Source organism: Plodia interpunctella, chromosome 17 (assembly GCF_027563975.2).
Source record: "Plodia interpunctella isolate USDA-ARS_2022_Savannah chromosome 17, ilPloInte3.2, whole genome shotgun sequence".
Taxonomy (NCBI): Eukaryota; Metazoa; Arthropoda; class Insecta; order Lepidoptera; family Pyralidae; genus Plodia; species Plodia interpunctella.
This window is the reverse complement of record NC_071310.1, coordinates 3,154,773-3,182,035: the sequence shown is the minus strand read 5'-3', so window position 1 is coordinate 3,182,035 and position 27,263 is coordinate 3,154,773. Positions and strand designations below refer to the sequence as shown.

Sequence of the window (27,263 nt, the reverse complement as noted above, 5' to 3'; positions counted from 1 at the left end):
ATTGCAACCGATTGATTTTATGCTCATTTAAAAGTCGTGACGTGACGATATTTCCGTGTTATCAAAACCAACAATTACATTCAAGCCATTCAAACTTGCTTCAGAAGCAGTTTGTGAGAGACGCTCGACACGGCATCGTGATCGTGACCTATGAAAAACTGTCTAATTTTCTCATCATTTACTTTGTTTGTCTTTTCATCATGGAAGAGCTACTAAAGTTCCACGAAAATGAAAGCCGATTGAACAGTGTACCAAAGACGTGCTAAAATTTGTGTCTGGGAATGGATTCTAAATAGTCTTCCCCTTTACCATCTTCGTAAATCAGCTTCACTATATCATAGCCTTTACATTTTGGAATTTTAAGTTGAAAATTGCTTGAAGATTCATATTGTCAGCCGAAGTATGGGTTCCCACGCGAAAAGTGCTCATGTTGGTGGCAAGTGGAGAGATAAATATTTGTAAACTGCTAAATACATACGTGCGAGCCCATGACCTTGTCGTGCGATGACACACTCTCGAAAACAGACTTCCATTTGTTTTGGTAGATAAATATGATAATAGGATTATCTGATTTGGGTATCTCAGGAAGCCAAAGGTCTTCACTAATATCTGAAACGAGATTAACACAATTTTAGTTTTAAATACACATCTCTGGTTTCTGTGTAACAAACACCTAATGGTACGTTAACCCCTTTCGAAAATGACTAAGTATGTAAGGAATTTAATTAATTTCTATAGCAAGCAGTATTCCAGACGACTGTGGCGGCACATGGCGGGCGCCTGGTGGCTGCGTCTGACAAAAATAGACGACCGACTATTTATAATGTGCGTATATCCGCTTGCGCACGCGCACACCAACAGCACGTTCGTAGCGATAGCGTAAAATGGCCCCGTTCCCTTATAAATATGACAAATCAGATATAAAACAGGTGCGAAAAGAAGAGCATTGGAAATATTTGAGAGAAATCGGAGAAAAATAAAAATATTTACCAGCTAATAATAATGCTAGTATTACAAAAGTTTTTAACGAAAGCGGTAATGGCTCGTCAATCATATTATCAAAGCAAGGCGAGGGAACTCTAACAAGTTCGCCGATCGACGCACCCCTTTTAGTTATCGCAGTTATGAAAGTGTTACTTTTACTATCGATCAATATTCTATCTGTACTTTTGAAAATAGTTTTCGAAATAGAGACTATCCGAACGCTAACGCGGAATTTACAAACAAGAACTCCAGTCGTGAATGTTAATTTTCAAGGCAACATAAACATGTTTGAATGTTTCGAACTCTTATGGCAAAGTAAACAGAGACAAGACGCACCCATACAAAATGATGTAACGTCAATGACGCGATTTATCACTATTTTAATGTTTATAAATATTATTAAAAAAAACTATATTATTATTATTATTAAAAAACAGTTTCACATTGACATGATGTTATTTTTAATTTGCGCTGAAGTCTATCAGTCGGATTGAGGTTATCTGTTAGAACTAAAATGAGTTGTCTGACCTATAACACAAGTATCGGGTTGTTTTGTTTTGTTGTTTCAAAGAATTTAATGCAATAAATTATTATATTTTGCTTTCATATGAATGAGCATCGGTCTCTTTCATTAGATCCAAGATGCGTATCAGTAACATTTTTATTCGAGTGCCCCATCTTGTAGGCATCATTCGATTCTACAAATAAACGTAATGTGGGTCAGGGTCCTTTCTGAACCTCGACACATTGAGACTCGATGTGTGTAGACAACTAAATGTACATCGTATATTACCTACCGAAGTTTTCTCAGATTGTTCATTATCATTATTTGATTTGGCTTTATTTTGACTAGTCTAGACGTCGTCGCCGCATGTAGCCAGAAAAGCTACATACCTACCTACTCATTTCACATAATATTCAATGTTCATTCCACTCAACGTTTGTACACAATCTCAAATGCATGACATTTCATATTTATGACCAATGATGGCATTATTACTTTTTACAAATTACGCAATCTCAGATATGTCATATGATGTGAATCAATGTTATTTCGGAATATACATTGCTCCTAAATACTCATGACTTTTTGTTTTACATCAGTTCAGGATCTCGTCCAATCCAGTAAATGTCATGTAACAGTCATGCTATATATTAGAATTCGATTAATACATAGAAATTATGTTGTAGAAGATATTTTATCTATGTCATTTTCTCTTCGCATTTGCAATGGTGAGATGCAAATGACTGCTTTTAGCACGACAGTAACATAACATCATTCCATTTAGCTTATCTTACGACTGTCCCGTCTCGATCGAGGTTATATGGCTTTTATTTCTTAATCCACTTTCATGAATTCTCCATTGTATATGTATATAAGTTGATCTTAGTAGTATTAAAGCAATAAAGGAGAAGAAATCGAAGAATAACTGCTAATCATACATAGTATAAAATAAAGTCTGTTACTATGTATGCTTAGATCTATAAAACTACGCAACGAATTTCAACACGAGTTTTTTGTGTGATTCCTGAGGAAGGTTTAGATGTATAATTTATTATGGTCTAACCCGTGCGAAGCCGGGACGGGCCGCTAGTCACGTGTAATAAGAACAAAGATTGACTGTAAGATATCTCAATGTCGATGTAAAGTCTAATAGATATCGGAGCTCCGGATTTCCCGTCATACAACAGGTACTTACGGACGTTCCTTGCATTAATGAAAGACCCATACATACACATCCTGGCGCTTGCGTCGAGCGTAATTAATTTGCGTAAGCGAAGCGAATCACAATAGCCTCGCCAGCTGGGCCCCATAGTAAGTGATGTGACGTCATCCGTAAAGACAATACATAGATGACACGCAACTTCATTCACATTTTTCTAATCTCTATACTCAATCTGTAGCAAACTGAAATATTATAATGAATCATAAAGATTCTTTAGGAATACCTATTTGAATTAATAATACCCTGACATGGTCTTGGAACTGACCATATGTCAGTGTTGTTAGAATATATATCATCTAGGTTTAGGTAATCAGCTTAGTGTTATTTCTGAATAGTTGTCCACAATTTTTGAAATAATGCTCAACTCTTATATGATAAAGGAAATCCACTATCAGAACAGAAACTGTGGATAAGGAAAAATGAAGTGCCGGTCAGAGGTTAACTACTTGATTGGCCAAGATGGCGAATCGTGGATGTGTTAAGTGAATGATGACGGGCAAACTTCCAGACAATTTTAGGAGATGATACACGAGCTTTCGGGACCTTTTTAGCCTCTGCAATATAAGATATCGTGAGAGCGTGTAGAGGAAGATAAGATACGATTTATTGGCACTAAGACGTTGTACTACTTTCTATGCTTTATCGCCTGTCAAACATTTGCCTAACCGAGATTTCCCTTAGCGTTGCATCAAGCATTTATGAACACACACACATTATGTTCTTAATCAAAGTCAGGTCAAAGTCCTTTGGCAGAATGATTTCAGCTGTATCTCGGGTTGCCTCAATGCCTTCAATAACTTTGATTGTTTAGCCGGAGTCTGCTAATAACTGGAATTGCGCTCCAGTAATTGCTTAAGGTTGTTAATTGCTACGTTCGGTGTCTAATTCTTGGTGGCTGACCTGACCAGACACGTTAATGGTGAAATTTATTGCCAGCAACCCGTTCGCCGGTAGCCTCAGGGAATCTAGATCGAATAATGATAGGCTATCGGGCTCGTATATTTTCACAGGATGTATTAAGTCTGCAATGTTCATTAATCGTCTTGATTAATATATCCGTTTGTTCCTCCTGTATTGATGGAAAGTTTATTGTGAGTAGCTGAACCAATCTAAGTTGTCGTGACTGTTTGATCAGTTACTTCACTTGTGACGAAAACAATCGTTTCTACTCACCGTACGCATAATGCATAACTATGCAGCTCTTGAATTTTGTAGTCTCTAGCTCGAGGACCACTTTCACTAATCGCCCACTGTATTCGGGAGTGGGCGACAGGGAAAGCAATATGCTAATCTCTTATAAATAATTATGTCAAATCTTCAATAGCACTAGTAATAATTACTATGCATTTGTAGTTTCTGTTATCGAATTATCTAATACTTCTCTTGTTTTTTGCAGGTAAAGGTGAGGAAACTTCGAATGATACGGTAAATTATAGAAAAGGTACCGAAAAATGTGAACTCATTCATGTTCAGAAAATCAAGTAAGCTTGTATTTATTAACCTAGTATATTTGCTTACAGCAATACTAACGAGTAAAAGCCATGATCCAATATTTGAATGATTTAATTTTAATCATGATTTCATATTCACATGATTCATAATTTAGTATAAGATGTTACGGTCATTAAATGGCATTATTTTATATCAATGCCTTCTCTACATATAAATCTTCAAGCTTGAGTAATCATAATAGAATAACTCAATCGTTTTGATTATTCATTTCATATGCATTGTATTTGCCAAACATCAGTGTCACGTTTCAACTTTCACCGAAGCATTTCCTCCTACACTGATACAATTAATAATTGTTTTAGAGTATGCCCACGGCAAGTCCACATTCCTTGATCGTGAGATCAAGGTTTTTGATAAAGTAATTTCGGTGTTGAGGTGTCTTAACGAGCTGTTTTCAACACTGATAGATATTAAACTAATTGTGGTTCCATTAAGCCCATTGTACTAAACGTTAAGATAGTGAAGGTTTAATACAAATTAATGGTATTTATCTAATCTACTAAAGTCGGGTGTAGTATACAACCATGCTATGTAGCTGTAAGACACAACGAGTTGTCAATGAACAGTATTGTCAATGAATGGGCATTCTTAAATCAAGGCGGCCCTTTGATTATTCTCGTAGGCGAGCTCAATGTATTAGTAGGAAACATTATTGCCGTTTTATAGACTACATCATCAATTCTATATTCAAAAAGCAAAATCGTAATGACCTACGTGGCAGTAATTATGATTATGACATAATGGTGCCCTAACGCGTCCCCATTACTAATTGCAGTTTTTAAAATCATTAGTTTATTACACCCTCAAAAACCGTGTTCACGCAACAAAGCTTCAATAATGACACCCATCCTGTTATTTCAGACTGGTTTCCTGCTATTAGCGTGCTGAAATAATCGTTTAGCCGTTTCGAAACACGACCACGTGTGCTTTGTTCTGCACCCGTATTTTTTTCTAATGAATAATGTGTATTGTGTAATCCTGATTACGTTAATGTACTTTATTCTTTTGTTTAGTAGCATTAAACAATTTTACGTTGACTATCATCGTTTGTCAATGTGATAACGTTCAAAATGCCGCAGTTCTTGCTGAATTAATACGGCATGGTACTACTTATGCGTAATTGGTCTGAACGTAGGCCGAACTGGTTCACTAACTCGCCTTCAAAATGGGCCAACTATGTACCGATTAAACGTTCAAACGAAATCAATTTCATCTCTTTCTGTATAAAGTTGTTGCTGTTTGCGGACCGGTATTCATACTGCATGACTGCATTGCTTGCCTTGTCTCTTCAAAGAACATTCACTCTTATTTTTTACAGTATAAATTCTACTTTTCTGTTCATTGTCCCAAATGACTGCTACGATTTTATCAACTATATGTGTTTACAAATGTGAATTCAAACTCTTTGTGATAGAATCTCTTATAAGGCAGTATCCGATACGTTTACCGATAGCACGGAATTTATTTATTCGGTGATTATTGTTCGATTGTTGTTCTTTTTATTGCTGTCGATCTCACAAGTGTTGTATTTTTATGGTTTCTTCTTATCTTTCTCATTTCTGTGCCCCAAATTCTGTAATATTTATTTATGTGTATTGTTGTAGATTTGAAGTTTAATATTTATTGATTATGTTATGCATAATATTTTTAGTTATTAAAATGTGTATGCTATTGTATTTTTATATTTTATTACTATCTCATAAACTACGCAGAGATCAAACAGATCTTTGAAGTTATGGTGTATTTATTGCCAGATGGAATTTTAAAAGCCCGATTGGAATTCGGCTAATTGCACTGTTCTTGAACAAAGTATTCATCCTCAGCTAGAAATAAAATAATTCTGTTCCCATAATATGTAATATGAAAGGGGAAAATGACAAGAGTAGTGAAAAAATTAAGTGACATTTGTGTTTTACTCAACATGCTATAAAATAATAGTAAAACCATAATCTTTGCAACACATAAAACACGCTGACTAACTAGCTTATCTGAGACCAGGTATGAGTAAGGCACCGGCTATGTAGTTAGTTGAAACAGAACTATGATTATCAATTACAACTTGCTAACGTTCTTTATATCAAACGGTCATCAATACTTGTATTGACAACACAGGATCGAAGACATATTCAGTTGTGACTACAATTACGTTATTAACTGCATACTATTGACTGCTGTGACTAGCATTCCTTCCAGCAATTTTATCGGAAATTGTTGTAGAATTATATTCGTCGACTTTACCGAAGGTTTTGCTTGTTGTTCCAAGAAATACAAGTACAAATAGAATACATTAGCACCGCTTAGTTTGTTTATAAACACGGTTTGATCAATCAATCACAAACATTCTCTCACACCGTTTCAGCACTATCTTTCTCAGTAAACAAGTGAGAAGATATATGAGTATTACAGGTTTAATTTTTACTTTCACCATTTCTCTTTATGATTTAAGTACTTCGGAAATATTTGGTTTTAATTATCAGCCTTTGATTCTGTTTATGAGTATCAATTGTATTTTATCATGTCACTAGGTAGTGTAGGTATCACAGAACGATTATTATATATATAAATTTTATATCCGGAATATGTTTTTCATATAATATTATATGAAAAACGTATTCCTCGGTCTTCATCACAGAATTTACAATAGCATAAATTATTCAAAAACGGTAGTCCAGACGTGTCGATGTTCTAAACGTCCTTATTCCTAAGACATTTCAAAATGTCCGATCTCGTTTGCATCAAAAATATTCGCATAGTTCCCAGGCTCAGCTGGTCTACGAGTTGCCTCACTATCAGGTGCTACGCCTTCATTGCGGAAGCTGTGGGTGGCGCCGGGGCGGGCGCCTACACAACCGTGCGACGATTATGTCACCTAAACCTTCTCGGCTTATAAGGACAGTTGTGCGTTTCATTCTTGTAACGGTACCACGCGTCTGCCTAGGCTTACTATTGATTGATGCTTTCGTTAAGTAAACTGCTGCAATTTTCACACGATTAATCAAAGCGAGGCTCTGATTAGTGGAGTTCTTTCCGTTTTCCCCTCTCTATTTTCATATTCTATTACAACACGACACTTTTTTCTCTTTTGTTTCATTTCTTTTTTCGCTTCTACTATCGTCGCATCTTATTTTGCTAAAATATTAATAACTGAAATTGGTGATTCTTGGCGGTGACCAATATAAAATATATACTTTCATTTAAACCCCCACGATGTCACTAAAAAGAGGTCACACATCAACAAATTAATGAAGTATCGTAACACCTGCAAAACAAAGACAACACGTGTTTTCTTTAGGGACGCCTATTTATATGCGTTAAACGAATGCCTGCGCTTCATCCATAAAACAACAGTAGCGGTTTACAGCAAACCTGCTTCTGCTCGCGGTTTCACCCGTCCAAAATGAGATTTATTCCAGAAAGACTATTTGAAGATTCTATTCAACAAGGTGCATTTTGTCACCACTCTTACTTTGAATATTTCATTAGGGACTTTCTTCTTTTGCTTTTAAATTTAGAACGCGATACTTTTCTATATTGTCAGTTTAATACTATTTTCTTGATCGATCAAATTCTATATCAATTTAAAGTGACTGCATGTATATTTACATACAGCTTAAGGTCTTACTACTAAATAGCTATAGCTGCTGAAAATGTAGTAACATTTTCCATACTTAGATATTGTATTGTCTTGTCTTTGTAATTTATCACAAGCCTGTCCCGTTTACATGTCTTCCGCAAAGTTCGTAAATCACCATTTTAACACAACCACAGCTAACAGACGCGTGCGTATCTCCATGTTTGCTTCTGTTATTTTATGAGTCTCGTCCATTTATTTACTATTTAGTTGAGATAACGGTTGTTTAATTACTTTGCCCGTTTGTTTAACATGTACACTTTGTGTAGGCTTAGCTACTAAACAGTATTCTACGCGGTTTGATTCCATTTGTTTGAACAACAAAGTGCACTGCTGTGTTATCATTGCAGAGCCCATCAATTCGTTGGCCTAGTTTGACCGGCTCTACTCGCTTCCAGTTATGTTAGGTTCTGTCTTCTAAATGGGTCGTCGTGTTGGTCGTATGACGTAATGTAATTGTTTATCTCATTGACTTTTGACCCTGGGTATGCAAAATTTATGGGTCAGATAGGAAATGCTTACAAATATTGAACCGAAAATGAAATACCCGTTGAAAGCGTTCTGTACGGGATCTGGTATTTTCTGACTTATATTACATAATTAAAAGTCTATGTTGTGGAGGGGACAGCCCAAAGACAAAGGACACAAATAGGGAAAACCTTTATCTAATACTGTAGTAGTAATGGCTGAATAGGTGAAAATCGGTTTACAAAATTATTTATATCTTAATTTATTTAGTACAAAATTATATTTTATTGTTCAGAAGTTCCAGGCCGGCGCCGTTACGTTGCAATGAAACACGAGCATATAAATAACTGTTGCCAAATGTCAAACCTTATTGCCTTCAGTTTAAAATATATGAGTGCCGAAGACGTCGGACACGTCGCCAGGCATTGATGCGAGAAGTAATAAAGCGGGCGAGATGCCCTACATACATAATTTATAATTTCGTAGCCTACTCGGTCGGACCACACCAAATCATAATAAATTATTACAAAACCGGTAGTCTTTATACGAACGGCACACAAAATGATCATTTAAAAACATGAGCATCTCTCAGTAAATTACTTTGTACTGTCTATTAATTTATTTTAGTCACGTTTAGATCTGCACCAAAAAAGCGACACGGCCGTACCATCCTTTTCTTGCTATTTTTCATTGATCTCGTGTGTATTATGTAAAGGAAAAGCCCGGACGCATTCACTGACTCATCAAGCTTAAACCCTTGAAATTTGAGATGCAGAAAATATCTGAACTGGGAATTTGGAAACAAATAGACTACGACAATTTTAGTTTCATACGCGATCAATTTTGAAAGAAATAGTTTATCTTACCCATCTGCCAATTCAAGCACAAATAAAAAAATAAAATGTCAAGTGTTACGACCTCACTCAATGCTCTACGCCTACACGCCAACACAAAATCTGTACAGAAAACAAATTTTACTGATAAAATAAAAATTTTACTGATAAAATCGGACTTTATATCAGAATGACAGTTTATATTATATACATCTTCTCTAATGGATTCCGTGTGACTTTTACCTTTATCTTAGGTATAATTTATATGGTTTTCATTCCATCGCCTCATTATAGACTGATGGTAGCTTCGTTAACTTCATTAACAACGCTAAAGTGTTATGTTTCATAATTCATAACACATATATTAACGTATACAAGAGATCTGAGAAAATATTATTTTTAACACGTTAGACCCAAACGAGAGGACGTCAATATAGATTTTATTAATTTCAACTGAATTGAAATGAAAAAAAAATTGAAGGGACGGCGCTACTCAATGCCACTAGGAATAGATTCCTGGCCTAAATATTAAAATATACACATTTATCTATCAGAACACCTGTCCAATTAGCCTGTCCAAGGCAATGCTAGAAGGAACATTTGAATTCATAAATATTACAATAGCATGATGTTTGCACAGCTGTTTCACCAATTTCGTCTCAGTCACTCAGGTATTCATAAAGCCCCCTTATTAACGTTCCGATAAATAAAAACAGCGGAGGCATTATCCATGTTTAGTTAAGAATTATCATATATTCTCAGAATTTCTTATCAGTCTCCTACAGGGAACGGAATAAGGCGTTGTGCTATAAAAGTGCTACCACGGCGATGTGTCGGCACCTCCACGCTGCTCCTTATAAGGGAACCATGAGCGACCGTTGGAATACCTAATTAAAGTCTAAAGTCTACACAAGAACTATTAAATACGTGCTCATTAAAATGTTTTTCAATAACTGCTTCACGCAGTACATCTCTGACAAATAAGTACTTTATCTGAATAAGCGTTACCCTACTTATTATTTATCCCGCCATTGCGCGGCGTTTACTACCGTACTTTTTGGGTCAAACTATTATTTACGGTCTCTGTCACAACACCGTTCACGCTTCACATCAGATCACGATAATTCACAAGCTTTTTTTTATTTTTTAAACCATCCCATTTCATAAAATTTTATGCTCCGTAAACATTATCAAGGATTCTCTTTCTACAATAAAGTTAAGCATTAGTATTACTGAACAAGACACGCTACCAACAAAGGAATTTTAGAATCTCGTTGTATTTCTGCAAGAATACGTGATCAGGGTGGCAAAGTCACATATACTGGATGCGAACCTCGTCTATCTAAAGTCCAATATGGTCATAGCAGCGTAGACCTAACTGGCTATCTAGCCATTATTATCGATATACATAATTCAATGAAAAACAACTCTTTTTTTTTCTTCTTTGGTTCTGCTTTAAAATTAAAAAATGCAAACTGCAATATTCCTGTTGCCTTAAACAGTTGTATTAATTACATCTGTTCCGCAGTTCTTTGTCTTCTAATTGATTTATTATTTATTTGTAAGTCAATGTTTATCATTATGCAATGATGATGAACATCATTGATAGTAGCATTATAGGAACAACGAACTCGTACTTCGACGTCCTTGAAAATTATAATTTATATAATTTTTATTATAATCTTTATTACACCATCATTATTTCATTGAAGTGTTCGTACTTCTTTGATTGCCACTGCAGACTTGGTTATTTTAACAGATGCATGAGTTTTGGCAACATGACTCATTTGGCTGGGTCATTCATGCGCGAGGTCGGATGACGTCACCTCCTTTATAAAATTGCAGTATAAAAGCTATAGATAGAGCAGACCTTTGTTACAGGATAAATCTGACAAAATAAAGAATCATGTTATTGCAACTGTACAAATAGTTATGATATTCGAAATAAAAAGCGAACTTTTGGTTTTGTAAACAATATCTAACTACTAGGCGATAAAAAGGCTTGTTGCTTTCAATAACTGCTTCACGCAGTACATCTCTGACAAATAAGTACTTTATCTGAATAAGCGTTACCCTACTTATTATTTATCCTGCCATTGCGCGGCGTTTACTACCGTACTTTTTGGGTCAAACTATTATTTACGGTCTCTGTCACAACACCATTCACGCTTCACATCAGATCACGATAATTCACAAGCTTGGAGAAATTTGGTGAAAAGATTAGATGATTATTTTCATCTCCTTGTCCATCCATAAGGAAGGCTAGTGCCCCAGACATTAAAATAGCCTCTGATGATGTTGATCTGAATCTAATTAACTAATTGGATACAATCATGCAGATTTTAATACACCGTAAAATAGACTAAGTTTACATTATGTTTATAACTGCGTTATTGTGACTATTAAAAACATTATGAGTCATTAATTCAGATTGGCATGCGCGTAAATCTCGGAATTCCATAGTTTCATCTAATGCTGGGACAGTGAATCACACAGATATTACTGGATGTACCACCACCAGCAATATACCCCATGACTCATGTTTAACGGAAACAAATTGGATATGAAGACAACCAGTTTACACTGGTCTACCTTCCCCTTCCGTTCTCGACCATAAACCGAAGGTTGGGGGTTACCATTTAGAAAGTTATAAGGCCAACAAACACTGGTGCTTCAATTGACGTCATAGAGCTTCTGATTGCTTTTTTTTACTTTAACTTTTTTATGACCAAAGCCGGATGATGATTTTTTCACTCTCACTAATGACAGTCATATGCCCACTGCATCTGAGAAATAAATCCATTACTTGCCCTCTTTCAGTTAAGCTTTATATTTAATGGTCTTAAGAATTATGTTGATGTCTTATTTTTTACTACAAAGAGTTAAAGAACTTTAGATGTTCTTTTTGTTTTTTTCTTCCTTGTAATATGTTAGTATTGGATTTTTTAACCCGTTATTTCTAACATCTGCTTACATCATAACTTACAGTTTTAGAATTTACATTTTATCTTCCAAGCATTTACATTCTTACGTAATCATAAATAAACCCTGAAAGAATCTAGTCTAGCAAAGCATTAACATTACCTCCTAAAGGCTCCTGTACTCATTTAAACTATTCTTCTTTTCAGATTTCAAGAAAGACTGGTCGGACCACGCCCTCTGGTGGCCGACACGCAACAAATGGCTGTCCAGGCCCAAACACACCCTGGACCAGTACTCGGTCCACGCCGACGCCGCTCTCCACTTCACGCCCATGCACAAACCCCTCAGGATCCAGTTGCCAGACTTGAGATATATCGACTGCAAGATTGACTTCTCCATTGACACTTTCAGCGCTGTGGTGCAACTTTGCAAGAGTCTCGGTGAGTTTACTCTGTATTCTTTCTACAAAATTACTTATAAGTAAGCTTCAAACACCTGTGTGTGGACAGATTTCTTTGAAATGTGGTATCAGCATTGAGTAAAAGTGATCATATGCTAGATTTTTATCGGAGCAAAGTCTAAGCTGAGCCCGGACACAACGAATAAGTTTTAAGCCACTACATATGAAGAGCATTTATAAATAGAGAAAATGTCAAACAAGGTTGAAATGTGGCTGGTTTATTGTCAAAGTAATGATTGGATTAGTTTTTAGCGATCAACTATTGCACAACGAATATAAGTATAACTCATGTATAACTATAGTTATATATATTTACGTAGATACATGCGGAATAGAAAAAAATGTTATCTCCGCAACTTCTTATGAAGTATGCTGTTTAATATAGACAAGATTCTTAAGTTCCTGTTTTACGACTTCACTTTATTACATCTTATAAGGCACGTGAGCATATAAATAGTGCGTCAAAGAAACGCCTCTTATGGCCAGATGGGTATCGATGTGTGATTTATCATCCACAACTTTGTATCTTGTGGTTTCATTTGATGCGTTCGACTTTAAACTTATGAGGTTATGATAGTGTTCGTGATAATTTTTTCAAATAAATGTAACCTTATATTTGTAAATAATGTCGTTTATAATGCATTCAAAGTTAAATTATGTAGATACAATTATAACATGACTTCTAGATAGTATAGCGATCTTATAATAAACATAAAATCTAGTTTAGGTCTATCATGCTGAAAATACGTGCATGTACTTACGAATTCTCCATCGCACTAATGGTCAATGCATTGAATGGGAATTGTATAACTATATATTTTGTTCGTACACCGACTACGACGACAAAGATAAAATGTAACAGCTTCATCCTCACATATTTTTTTGAGGTGTCGTGGATCAGAGAAGAATAAAATTTCCCTTGGATCCATCAGAGGATCCGTAGATCAAGGTGGAATACTTGATAGAAATGAAGAAGAAAATGAAGAAAGAAAAAATAGAACATTTTTCTTGCTCACAGGTATACGGCATCCAGAAGAACTCTCACTCTGCTATCCCCTAGAGCCCTCCCACCTCAAACAGAACTACCAAAACCTCAAAGAAGCGAAGAGAATAAAGACCAGTCAGCCGGACACCAATACATTTATCGCGGCCGCGAGAGGATCATCAAACAGTTTGGACAGATCCAATGGACAGTGTCCTGCAACGCCACCTCCTCCTAGATCGTTATCTGCTACACCTGTGGCTTCACAACAGGTAAGACAAATTATCTGAAAGTTGAGTTCATAATAATTTTCTCAGGCAATAACACAATACAAAAGGTAATTATTGTCCAGTCAATATGCTTGGAAACTTAGTAGTAATAGTATATGCTCTGAAATAGTTAGATCTGACCGACCAACAGATAAGGATGCATATTTTTAAAAGAAAATGAAGCCGCCCAACATACATCCTGATTCTCTTTCTTTTATATTACTGCATCCCTTTCTATTGGTCGGTCGGATTCAACCAAGTCAACCAAAATGTAGAACAGCTCCTACCAGATGTTTTCTTGCTAAAATGTTTACCCCCATCCTCAACCAAACCAATCTGCTGCGTCGCCATAGTTCTGAATATTCTCACTTTCTGACCATCATTGATCTATGGTTTTTCTTCTAGAATGGCACGCTCCGTCGTTACGGCAACCACATATACAGCACACAGAGCGATGGCTCCAGCGACGGCGGGTATTGCGGGACTCCTCCAAGAGCCGCCTCCCTGGACGCTCTGGACTCTGTCGCTGACCTGTCCCTGGCCGACTCGCCATTGGAGCCAGACACACACTCCAGAGAATCTCTACTCACTCCTAAATCATTGGTCGAAAGGGCTAGGATGAATGTTGGGTAAGTTTGCAACGTCAAGCTGAAAATATTAACTTTTTGATGTGGTAACGGGTAAGTCTATGCCCCTGAGTATACTTTGGTCTCGGTCGCCGATCTCTCGGCGATAGACAGATTCGGGAGAATCTATACGTACGCCTAAATCTCCAATGGAAAAAGCTAAATTTGCTTAAGCGAGTTTGAATCATCGCTATTTAACAAAACGGTTCCCTGTTGGACAAGAAGTCGAGCCTGATAGATATCCACGTTGGAACGTGTTGGAGACTGCCTGCTAATTATGTTTTTTTTAGATAACAATAGACGTTCATATTATTGAGTGAGTTTTAGTGGAAATGTTGGCAAATGAACTAGTTGTATTTTTGTAGTATATTGCATGTCAGTGCTTGGTTTAATTCTCGAAATAAATTGTGTCATCAAACTGCACCCCTCTTATTTATAGAATAACAGAGAATTTGTATTTAAAGTGCTGATATTCCAGAAAATGTCATTATGCATCAGTGGCAAGCGCTGGCGCAATAGGCAACATACTTACATCAGTGTATTTTCCTTATTTTAATACATAATGACGCAGATTCAGTATTATTCACCAGCAAACACTTTTAATATATGTCCACAACCAACGGCAACGTCACAAATAAGTATTTTTGTATAAAGTTGCACGAGAAAGGGTACTTTATGGAGGGCAGTCGCTTGCGACCACAGACCATTTTAGGCTAAATGGTCTGTGCTTGCGACGTATTATCAGCATCTACGATAATAAAAAAATAAGAAACCCCCAACTCTGAAGTTGCTGGCATCCTCTCATCCGCTAGAAAACAATTGATGATTTCCAACACACACCACAACACAACAACACACAACGCCGAGTACACATTTTCCTAACGTATCTAAGAACACTCTCGATTAAATTCTCTATCAAACAAACAACTAAACCAAAATCGGCTCAGCCGTTTGGTTGCTAAGATGCCACGGACAGACATACAGATACACAGACACGTTAACCTTATAACTGTACTGTAGTCGGGGTCGACTTGATACCTTATCTTGTGGATCGTCATATTTTTCAATGACGTAGTTTCAAAGACCAAAATGCTATTGGCATACCTAATATAAATTGGTAAATGCAAGTGTATTATGTCACACTACGCTTGTTCTTATGACATAGATAAGTTTGTTTGGGTTGAATAAATCAATTCGTATCTCGAGTGTCATCGATAAGATAAGAGATTCGTCAAATTACACAGCTCTAGTGAGGGTGAAATTCGTAAACGCTTTTAGCTCTTACTGAAATTATAGTAATTATGAATGAAATCAATATTTTTTTAAAAGTGCCTTTTTAAAACGTAGTGCAGAAATACTCATGTGGTTAAGTTGATTTTTTAAATAAAACGGTTCTGTCCTCGACAGGAAAAAATATGTAAATTTTACTTGTATTTAATACGGTTTTTGTTACATTTGTAGGCAAAAATACATACGTATAATTCTTTTGATAAGCAGATTCGAATCCAATGTCTTCATGGTACCTACCATTTTTCCTGAACATTTGGTATATCTTTTATGCGAAGTTTCAAGTTAATATTCACACTTATAAAAAGGGAGTATGGAGGTTTTCGTATTCGCGGTAGAAGACTTCTTTTTAAAAATGTTAATATTTACCAAGCACTAATTAAATTATTTCCTTAGTAGTAGTAGTTTTCCTTTGGATATGTAATTTTAAGTACACATTTTCTTCCAGTTGGCTAGACTCGTCCCTGTCCATCATGGAACAGTACGTCCGAGAATGGGATTGTCTGCAGCTGCGCTTCAAATTCTACTCCTTCTTCGACCTGACCGCGCGTCCGCAAGACGCGCCCAGACTGAACCAGCTGTACCAACAGGCGCGCTGGCAGATACTCAACCAGGAGGTGCATTGTACTGAGGAGGAGATGCTGCTGTTCGCTGCTTTACAGGTACGGTCCTTGGTTATTTCTTCACGAAACTACCAATCGAATTGGGTCGTCATCACGTCAATTGTTGTCGTCACGTCACAATGTCAGGCTGTGATTGGTTTGTTGCGAAAAGTTTATTTTGATCACGCATTGAATGCAACAAGGTCTTTCTGACGATCATAAAAAGCTTGAGTCAGAAATTTATTTTTGTAAAAATCTCAGTCTAATAATTAATCGTTGTTAACAACTTTATAAGGTCGCAAAGTAGGGTGTAATATTCATTGTCTATGCAACGCGTTCTAGAGTTCTGAAAATTCAGTCAGTAGGTAGGTTAGTCGGAACTAAATCGGTGGGATTACCTAAATGTTAGTTTATCTATCAGAAGGGTTAGTGCGGGTTTGCATTTCACTTCTCACCGTCGAATCGATTCGAAGCGAGACTCAGCGAACCAATGAGGACACCGTGAGGAAATCTGGGTTTGCATTTCACTTCTCACCGTCGAATCGATTCGAAGCGAGACTCAGCGAACCAATGAGGACACCGTGAGGAAATCTGGGTTTGCATTTCACTTCTCACCATCGAATCGATTGGAAGTGAGACGCAGCGAACCAATCACATTGCAGCGTGGTTGTCGTTCCGTCACAATGGCGCAATGTGATTGGTTCGCTGCGTCTCACTTCCAAAGCCGCACTTCGCCCACAGACTACAATATGATTGACCGAGCGAGCGAAGTGAACGAGGTCTACAATTCTACTTGGGGCAAAAAAAAATCATCAAAACATTTTTTGTATAAATAAATAAATATATTAGGACAAATCACACAGATTGAGCTAGCCCCAAAGTAAGTTCGAGACTTGTGTTATGGGATACTAACTCAACGATACTATATTTTATAACAAATACATATATAGATAAACATCCAAGACCCGGGCCAATCAGAAAAAGATCATTTTCCATCATGACCCGACCGTGGATCGAACCCGGAACCTCTCGGTTCAGTGGCAAGAACTTTACCACTGCGCCACCGAGGTCGTCAAAATATGTATGTGTATGTATATATGTATGTTTGTAACGCGATAACTTTCGGACCGTTGGTCGGATTTTGTAAAAAAAATATTGTGTTCGCGAGGTCTAAGTTCGCGGCGAACAACTAGTATTTTATGATTTCATAAAGTTGTAAAACAGTCGCTTAGTTTCCTCTTCGTGTTTCAGCTGCAGATAGAGCTGCAGACGCTGGCGGGCGGCGGCGTGGAGGCGGCGGACGGCGCGGCGCCCGCCGGCGCGGCGCCCGAGGACGAGATCGACGCGGCGCTGAGCGAGCTGCAAGCGCATCTCGAGGGGGGGCCCGTCGCCCGCCCCGACATCACTCAGGTGCCTGAGTTGGCGGGCTACCTCAAGTATCTCAGGTATATACAATACAAATATTCGTGTCATTAATCTGACTAGTAGGGATGCCGACGGCTGAGGAAGAGAGAAATATGTATATTAAAAAAAACATTAAAAGCATAAGATGTATTTATCGCTAAAACGATTACTTCTAGTCAACCATAAGGTACATGCATATCATTACATGGGGTTTATCGAAAAGAATATAACAGGTATGTTTGTTCATAATCACGTGTGGTTATCAACGGAAGTGGATGGATAATTTCAATATTACAGAAGACCTGTAAAGACGAGTGCGACTCGTATACATTATCTTACTTCTTTATAGAACACACTTATTAACCTTATTTTTAATGTTATTTATATATTCGTTATACATTTATTTATTTATTTATGCGATTATTTTCTTTGTTTTGTGTTAAATACAAAATTTATTTTTTCATTTCGGTGCCGGCGAACAGCAAAGGTCCTAGCTCTTGCGGCATATCGTAAGAAATTTTCCATGATTCAACCCCGGCGTAGTTTGATTTGACTAAACTTATGACATTGATGCACGCTCTGTACAGAACTTAACTTACTAATCTTGGAAACATTTACCCCTCGATCGCACGGACGTAGATAATGCTTCCACTGATGGCGCTTTTTTATCTCTGGACAGTAAGTAAAACAGTGCTCATGATGTTTCATCACAAAACATTATTCAAGAGCGTTGAAAATGCGCCCCTGCGAACGAAGGTTGGACTACGCAAATTTATGTAACTTTTTATTATCTTTTATTTTGTAGTGAGTTTCATTTTATCTTTATATATTTATTGTGATATAAACACCATTTAACCCTTATCTTAATATGTATCTTTACACGACTTAAAACTTTAATATTTTATACTAAAACGGTAATAAGGTCCAAAAAATAATCAAAAAGCCAGTCGCTTATCCCAGTTGTCCAATCACAGATTCCCATAAGGTCCAACGGTCCATGTAGTTTAAAGTAGCTAAGGTCGAAGTGTATAAAAAGCTCAATTGTTAAGTGACCACAATTTACTACACAATGGCCACCAAAAGCCGTGTAGTAAATTGTTACTACGTTGTATAATTATATGATAAAATACTTTCTAGTAAAATCCTTTCTCTAGTAGCATGTACCTATTATTTTTTTCAATTTCGCTAATGAAAATTATAAATTAAGTATTGATGATGGCGCTAGTGTGCACGTAAAATGAAGACACTAGAAAAATAATCAGATACTTTTTCCAAAGTCAAAAACAAAAAATGTTTTGGGCTTGTATAACAGTGATATCCTGTGACGTCACGTATACTTTAATCAGAACAAAAGAATACAATAGCTCGCGTGATTAATAACACTGATATTGAAAGTAATATTCAAACATCGTGTTTGATTATATAAATACACGTAAGATGATGTCGTTCTGCAGCACAAAGCATTTTATTTTTTACCCGGTCAAGTATATATAATGTATATCTGTTGGTGTTCCGCAGGCCAAAGCGCTTCACTCTGAAGTCGTACAAGCGCAGTTGGATCTCGTGCCGCGACGGCATCCTGCGCATACACTCGTCTCGTGACGCGGCCGCGCGCGGCGACGCGCCTTCTTACATGGTCGAGCTCAGGGGCGCCGAGGTGAGATCATTATATTCCACAGAACTAGATCTTATATTCAATTTACTAAGGTTTACAATGGCACATAAAATGTGGATAACACCAGACTGATTTAAATGGAGAAGATTTATTATGTGTGTGTAGTTGCATATCAAGATATTGTATGTACAGTGTCACGTCTTATTCCTTACAGGGCAGACAGAGCCAAGAGTTGCGAAACTCGAAGGCCACGTTTAGCTGTAAGCCATTTGTTTATTCATATGCTCATACATAACTTACTTTCTTAATCATGTAATAAAATAATTGTAATGCTATTAAACAACCTTTATAAGTCTCAACGCTGTCTAAAGGGGGCCCAAAATTTACCTAAAAGAGTCGTACAAAAGAAATACAACTGATATACGATTTGGTTTATAGTGCTTTGTACATTAACTCTTGCTATCATAAGTTTGTTATAATGGCGTTTTGTATTTGTTGGTGGAATAGAATGACAACAGATAAAGAAAAAAACTACAGTTCAGATGTGTCACCTATTACCGCGGCATAAAGATCAATCAAGAGTATTTTGACATGCAGTTGACTGTAATTATAAAATTGTTGTGGTTCAGGTGACGCCGGACGCGCACCCGGCCACGGGCCGCTACAGCATCAAGCTAGAGGTGCCTGCTGATGACTCTATGCACGAGATCTGGCTCAAGTGCGAGAACGTAAGTTTGCACACATCTTGGAACACTAGTTTATAAGGTCGTATAGTTACTAACACTTATCTAAAACATAATTTCTTACTTGTAACAGAAATTAAATGATATTTTTTCGCTGGTGGTGGCGTAGTGTGCATAACATGTATCGATATTACAAAAAAGTTCCATTGTCGCTTCTAACTGTCTGCAGAGTGTGGAATCTCGGATAACATTTTTCGTCGAAACGTGCTTTCGGTATTCTTACGGAGTGTTTCTGTGATCTGTAGACACATGATATTCAGCCCTCACCTTCCATTTTTAACCCCTGACGCAAAAAGTGGGGTGTTATAAGTTTAACGTGTCTGTCTGTGTCATCGTAGCTTCCAAACGGATGAACCAATGTTCCTTTAGTTTTTATTGTGTCATAGATAATTTCAACTCGAATGTTCTTAGCCATTTTTCATGTAAATCGGTTCAGCTGTTCAAAAGTTTTTTAATTTGACTGACAAATAAACTTTGTTATAACGTGTATAATTACAGTTTTACACGAGAGTAAACTGAAGTCTACGCTCGCGTAAAACCTTTTATTTACCTTTTTTTTGTTGAATTAATGTATTGTTTGTGGCATCTACCTAATATAAATATTGTATGTAATATAGATAAGTAATACGTTTTTATTGTTTGTGCTCGTCGAGATAATTACTGTTTATTGTTAATTTTTAAGTTTCTCAGCATTTACTGAATTAGGTGTTCGCTTGAATACCTTGTATTTTTTTGAGGAATAAATTGTTTAAACCTAAACCATTGAAATATGAACGTAACCAGGAGGAGCAGTACTCGTCGTGGGTGGCCGCGTGCCGGCTGGGCGCGCGCGGGCGCTCGCTCGCGGACGCGGCGTTCGCTAGCGAGGCCGCGGCCGTGCGCTCGCTGCTGGCGCTGCAGACGCCGCAACCCGACGCCGCGCTGCACTCCCACAGTCTGCCGCACCTCGACCATCTGCTGCCCGAGAACTACCTCGCGCCCAAATACGTTAGGAAACTCAAGGGGAACAAGGTCGGTTGATCAATATTATTTACTAACTGCGCCCCGGGACTTGGCTCCCGTGGTTGTGTCGGGTTAAAAATACCCTATGTGTTATTCCAGGTTATATTCTATATCCTTGTACCAATTTTTTTTAACAATCTACTGAAGTAGATTTTGCGTTTGCCACACAAATTTTCACATTTATAATACGAGTAGAATTTATGACCCAATTAATAAATAATATTGTTAAAAAAAAATGGTTACAAGGTAGCTCAACGCTGTGGATCTGAGGCCCGATTCTCATGCAAACGAACTTAATTTTGTCTTTTCATGGTCTGTTTTCCTTTGGAAGGAAGTAAAAAAGTATCATTAATTAAAACAAAGAAACTCATAAGAACTAACGAAACAAAATACAAATTTAATTGTATATGTGTCTTAATCATCCCAATGTCTTGTAACTCAACGCCTGCGCCCTTCGGGAACCCAAGTTGTGATAATCTGTGCCCATCTCTCTGGCGGAATTCTACTTAAGCCTTGCAGTCTTGGATAGAGACCTTTGGAAGATAAAAGGGGAGGCCATTGTCCAGCAGTGGGACACATAATACAGGCTATAAATAAAAAATATGTGTGACTTTGTACACAATCATATATACTAACTCATTTGTGCAATAAAATATTATTGTATTGTAGTTCACGCAACGGGTACTCGAGAGCCACGCGAACGTCAAAGACCTACCGCTTCTGGAAGCCAAATTACAGTACATCAAGACCTGGCAGAATTTACCTGACTATGGCCAGTCGCTATTTGTCATTCGCTTCATGGGCCAGCGCAAGGATGAAATTATCAGCATTGCTAACAACCGCATCATGAGACTCGATCCTAACACTGGAGACCATATCAAGACGTGGAGGTTTAGTACTATGAAGGTTAGTTATTTTCTCTGTTTTATTTTAGACGACGCGACGCGAACACAGGTTTTTATATTTTATGTGTCTGTATATTGGTCTATATTTTGATCTAGTTTAATTTTATTTTTTTACATACATACTAAGTCTATGCTTTTTTCAATTTAAGAATCTATCATAAGATATTTTTATTGCAATTTTAAGTACTTTTATTTATATCCAGATTGGCAAATAAATTGTATTTTCAATACTAGCGAACCAATGAAACAATAAAATGTACATATCTAATAATTATTCTTATTACGTCGTCAGATAGTCACTTGTTATTTTCCTGTCTTTGATAATATACAACAAATATTTTTCTCATAAATTAACAGTTCACATATTATTTATTTCAGGCGTGGAACGTAAACTGGGAAATCAGACATATGATGGTGCAATTCGAAGAAGGGAACATAGTGTTCTCAGTACAATCAGCCGACTGTAAAGTAGTGCATGAATTTATTGGCGGATACATATTCCTCTCCATGAGGTCTAAGGATGCTAACCAGACATTGAACGAAGAACTGTTTCATAAACTCACCGGTGGCTGGACGTAAATGTAATGGCTGGAATTGAGAAAAATCTATGCAATATTGTCTATGAACTAAATTTGTTCTTAATTTAAAATTATGGACTCTAGCCCCACAAGTCTCACATACGAATCATGTTCTTATATATTTATATGACAACAATATTTATGTATGAATGAATATTTTATTGGATAGTCAAATGAAGTATTTAAATGTGCCTTGAATATTTTTCTTATTTAAAGTAATATTAACACAATTACGCGAGATACACACGTTATACCATGGAATCGAAATCTCGCATCATGTAGTGCTTCCAGTAATTTATATTAGCGATTTTGTATATGCCAAATTAACTGATTCTTTGATCTGAACGGTGTCCCGGTTCTTCTTCAGCCTTTGGGCGTTGGAGCCCGGGGTCCGCTTGGACCAAATATAATTAACACACCGATACAAAGCTTCCTTTTTCTACATCACTTGTAACGGATTTAAATAGGAACTTTTCCCTTTTGAGTTCCGCCGCAGTCGGGTAAAGATGCGCGCTTTTCATACAAATAATTTGTAAGTTATTTATAAGTGATACAGTTGAAAAAGTGCCATTATGGGATGGGGTGAAGTGAACCCATGTCGCCTTCACACGCGTTGGTGCTTTATTGAAATTAACTATAAGTATAGCCCCGATATATTATTAGTTGTACATTTTAAAAGGACCAGATTTGACATGCGTCGTATCGTAATCCCTTGTCCGCACTGGCGTAAACTAAACGCGTGGGCGTGAAATATGCTTTGGGATATAAGATATACCGGATCATACGGCGATGATTTTGATCGTGAATTTTAAGCGCGTTGAACGCTAGACGAGATAGATAAAAAGACGCCAATGTCAGCTTTTTTACGAGGGGATTCTAAGTCTCGTTTCGGAGGACGTGAAAGAAGTTGTGCTTTTACTAGTAGTTATCTTTGGATTTTCGGAAATAAATATTTAAAATAAAATTGGTCTTTTTAAAACCTATAATGTGAATTGAGTGGCCTTTGTTAATAGAATTGCTTTCATTGATACAATGTAAATAACAATATTTTAATTTTATACCATTATTGGTGGGATTTTTTTTTTTGCTTAAACATTCTCATATTTCTGTTACTTTGTAATGTATTTTACTTTGGACTGCTAGTCTCATGGAGTTCGCATTAAATGCCGTCATCTAAGTTATGTAATTTAATAAAGTATTAACAATTATTTTGCCGAATATTATTGTAGAATTATTGTACAAATATGTATGTACACTTGGTAACATAGTGACTGTAAATGAATGTCGAAATAAATGTAAATTAATAACAAGAAAGTGTTTTATTGCAAAGTAATTGTTTCTTATCGAGTGCGTTATTGCTAACACTGGTATCATATTTTAATCAAGTCGCCTAAAGGCATTTACCATTATATTTATGACTGCCTACTGCCATTTAGTGACCAGTAGTCGCGCACACACTATAGTCTCGGGTGTGCAAGTTTCCTTACAATTTGATGTGTGCTTTGAAAGCATAGACAATAGCAGTCTTACTACAAAATGATGCTAAAGTAATACACCGTTATATATTAAAAAAACAGGCTTATTCTGTACCGTTTATTCAATCTAGTGGTTGAATCTGGCAAGATATCTTTTATGATACGGCGGTATGTCCTTGCAGAGTGGAGGAATGCTCAAAACTAAGGAACATGAGCCAGCAACATCGTTCACCTTCATTGTTGTGTCAGATTGAGACCAAAGCACCTTGGGCTTTTCTTCTAAATCGTCTCCCGTGTACTGCTCTACGGCCAGAACGTCAGATTGCCCGCACATTGTTCTAGTAAATACTAAAAGACGATTTCCTAAAACAAAATTAAATTAACATATTGTGGTTGATTGTGTGATTTTTCAAATAGTATGCACACTCATATTGTAAAGGCGAAAGTTTGTATGTTTGTCATTATTTTCATTTATTTTTTTGAGATCAAAAAGTCAAAAAGTCTAACACTCAACGGTACTTTATAGATGGCGCTACTGTGCATAAAAACGTGTATTTAAAAAATGAACGGATTTCCATGAAATGTGGTACAGGTAGAATAAATCCTAGAACAAGCATATAGAGTACTTTTTTATCCTGGATTTAGGACAGAGGCGTAGCCAGAGGTCACCCGCTAGTAATAAATAATTAGTTCAATTAGTAATAAATAGACTTTTAGAAGATAAAAGGGGAGGCCTTTGCCCAGCGGAGGGACAAATAATACAAGCTATTATAAAAGTAACACACTTACCTAAATTGCAAATAGCTGCAGGAGGATTAGTAAAATAGCTGATTAATTCTAATTTGTTATCAACTCCCGGTCTAAATCTGTACAGATGACTAAAATAGTTCTGTGTACAGTAGATGTAATTCTTGAATGATATCATGCAACTCATCCTAATTTCTGTTGCGACAACATTCACCCAGCCATCCGTATCACCTTTATCTTCATATCGGTATATGTTTTTGTGTCCTGCTGCATATACCATGTTTTCGTGATCACAAACTGCCGGAGCTTGTATAGTGTCTAAGAATTTAGCTATCCTTCTATAAGACCTCTCTTTCAGATCATAAACAATAGCTGTGTCCAACACTACCCTGAAAGATAAAAGTTAATTGATAAGGATTTTCTTTTTTAGGAACAATTTTAATACTAAGTGAGATGCATCTTTTAGGCTACGCAGGGTTGGCATGTGATCGCTAAATGAATGTATATTGAACTAAAAATGAAAGGGCCCTTTTCCCCTACATTTTTTACTTATGATTTTGATAAATGAACAGCATGAACATTAACAGTAGTGTACATGAAATTCAGACAGGCACTTGATAATTTTTAATATATTATTATTATTATAATATACCTCTATGAAAAATGAGGAAACCTGCAAACTATTTCATTTACTAGAGTGTATGCAATTTGAATAAAAACTGACACAGTGTTAGCAATAAACAATGAATATGTATTAGTCTAACCAAAGTGATTAGAATTATAATGCAATTATCTTTCTAGAATGGAGTTCCAAGGATAAGTCATCACTTATCAGTTACCAGAAATGAAAATAGTGGTGCTATACTGAACATTAGACAACTTACTGCAAAGTAGTCATAGGTCCCATCATACTTGTTTTGTAAATAGCTGCGAAAGAAAATGGTTGCCTAGACTTGGAAAGTTTTGACATCAAAAATAACTGCAATAAAATACAAATATACTTCAACATAAACTAACCTAAACCCTCCTACTCCTCCAACAATATATAAAGAGTCTCCGACAACAGCCACCCCTCCATGTCTTCTCGAAGGTAACTCGACTCCATGACGAGTCCATTCATTCTTCAATGTATCATACACCTTCACATCCCTGAAAAACATTTCTGTACCTCTTCCGTACTCTCCGCAAACAATCACCAATTTGGTGAGACCCCAAGCAATAACATTCCAACCCCATAAATTTTTTTCAGCAACTTCCAACCATTTTTCGAAGCCCGTCTCTTCAGAATATGTGAACATGACATGAGGCACTAATCCTGGTTTAGAGTCTTTTATTATCCAAACAGGAACCATGGGAGTTATCTTAAGTTTTCTGTGTTTACTGTCTTTTACTAAATTCATAACTTCATTGTACACTCTTTCTGTAAAACTCTCGGTAAGTACAGTCTTCTGATTTGATATTGTAGATGTTGATAACTCGTGACCACCACTAGAGACTTGTAAAAGGCAATCAACCATTTTTGCAGCAAGACTTGTTTCATACTCTATGATGAGTGTTCTAATTTCTTTTAAATCATTCATTGTCAATCTTGATAGATCTAAACAACAAAGAAGTAGTAATAAAATAGAGTCTAAACCTTCTGTTGCTTGTGACATCCATTGAAAACCAAATTTAAATACTTCTAACTCACTTCCTGTGTCTAAATATGGGTGAGACAAGTACCAGTACAACTTTTGTATTGATGATATATATTCTGGCTTCATATTATTAAACGTAAATAGTGCAAATGCAGCAGATAACTGCTCCAATGTAGTGTATGAAGAGTTTTCGGCAATAGACTGGATTTCCATCCAATTGGATACTTTTAGTTGGAGATCTAGGGTGTGCTCTATTTGTTTTATAAGTTCTGTAATTTGTAAGAAGTTAGCAGCTACCGCCAAGTCACCGATTGTAGCCAATGAGTGTTCAAAAAGGTCTATAAAGCCCATTTCCATGTATTTTAATATCAACTGCATGGAACTGGCATCCAAAACCTAAAAAATAAATTACAAAATAATCTATCTACCTACTTGGTTTAAATAAAAATGAGTACATACTACAGTACGTAATAGATAGAAAATAGTGTGAATATTTCTTACATCTATTTTTATTTCATTTTGTTCATTTTCTATATAGCTGCCACTAAACATAGCGCGAAAATAGTCACTATATTCACAAAGGACATCTTTTTTTGCCTTTAATGTTTGTCCTTCAATGAGCAAGTTTATTTCTCCCATGTTTTAGATCTGAATCAATAATTATTAATATAAAAGAAATATTTAATAGTATCCTTTGTAGGTAGGTACTTAATTTGTGTATTGGATTCGAATGGGATTGCTGCCGGCTTTTTTTAAAGGTAGAAGTTGACATTGACCTAAGTTATGAAGAATGAAAGATCGTGCGTCGTCGTGCCGCCGTTGCCGTGTGCGTGCGTGCAGGACTACATGTCTAG

The 27,263-nt window shown here is 36.6% G+C and overlaps 2 protein-coding genes across 4 annotated transcripts; one reads left to right on the top strand and one right to left on the bottom strand.

Moving 5' to 3' along the window:
* The first annotated feature begins 4,112 nt into the window (after positions 1-4,112).
* Positions 4,113-23,864, top strand: LOC128677257 (unc-112-related protein-like). Of its 3 annotated transcripts, none has more exons than XM_053757964.2 (12): positions 4,113-4,152; positions 12,284-12,517; positions 13,556-13,791; positions 14,194-14,417; positions 16,150-16,363; positions 17,555-17,748; positions 18,190-18,216; positions 19,226-19,364; positions 19,952-20,050; positions 20,849-21,076; positions 21,737-21,973; positions 22,351-23,864. In XM_053757964.2, exons 2-12 carry the CDS (start codon positions 12,409-12,411, stop codon positions 22,549-22,551), a joined length of 1,908 nt encoding a protein of 635 aa, XP_053613939.2. In that variant the 5' UTR covers positions 4,113-4,152; positions 12,284-12,408; the 3' UTR covers positions 22,552-23,864. The 3 variants fall into 3 exon arrangements, with proteins under 3 accessions (XP_053613939.2, XP_053613942.1, XP_064292585.1); XM_053757967.1 differs by lacking the exon at positions 4,113-4,152 and adding an exon at positions 4,162-4,192; XM_064436515.1 differs by lacking the exons at positions 4,113-4,152; positions 18,190-18,216 and adding an exon at positions 4,162-4,192.
* Positions 23,865-24,115: 251 nt separating this feature from the next.
* LOC128677258 (kelch-like protein 26) lies at positions 24,116-27,180 on the bottom strand. The gene is made up of 4 exons (XM_053757969.2): positions 26,911-27,180; positions 25,790-26,805; positions 24,815-25,161; positions 24,116-24,388 (listed from the first exon to the last, which is right to left on the bottom strand). The coding sequence occupies exons 1-4, from the start codon at positions 27,046-27,048 to the stop codon at positions 24,153-24,155; spliced, it is 1,737 nt and encodes a 578-aa protein (XP_053613944.1). The 5' UTR covers positions 27,049-27,180; the 3' UTR covers positions 24,116-24,152.
* Between the last annotated feature and the right edge of the window lie 83 nt (positions 27,181-27,263).

Excerpts from the sequence above, each read along its gene's own strand:
- LOC128677257 (XM_053757967.1), top strand. Across the intron at positions 13,792-14,193 it reads CACCTGTGGCTTCACAACAG|AATGGCACGCTCCGTCGTTA; the intron begins GTAAGACAAATT and ends TTTTTCTTCTAG. Across the intron at positions 18,217-19,225 it reads CCTAGCTCTTGCGGCATATC|GCCAAAGCGCTTCACTCTGA; the intron begins GTAAGAAATTTT and ends GGTGTTCCGCAG.
- LOC128677258 (XM_053757969.2), bottom strand. The coding sequence starts at position 27,048 with ATGGGAGAAATAAACTTGCTCATTGAAGGACAAACATTAAAGGCAAAA. Across the intron at positions 26,806-26,910 it reads AAAATGAAATAAAAATAGAT|GTTTTGGATGCCAGTTCCAT; the intron begins GTAAGAAATATT and ends TTTATTTTTTAG. Across the intron at positions 25,162-25,789 it reads GGAGGAGTAGGAGGGTTTAG|GGTAGTGTTGGACACAGCTA; the intron begins GTTAGTTTATGT and ends TTTATCTTTCAG.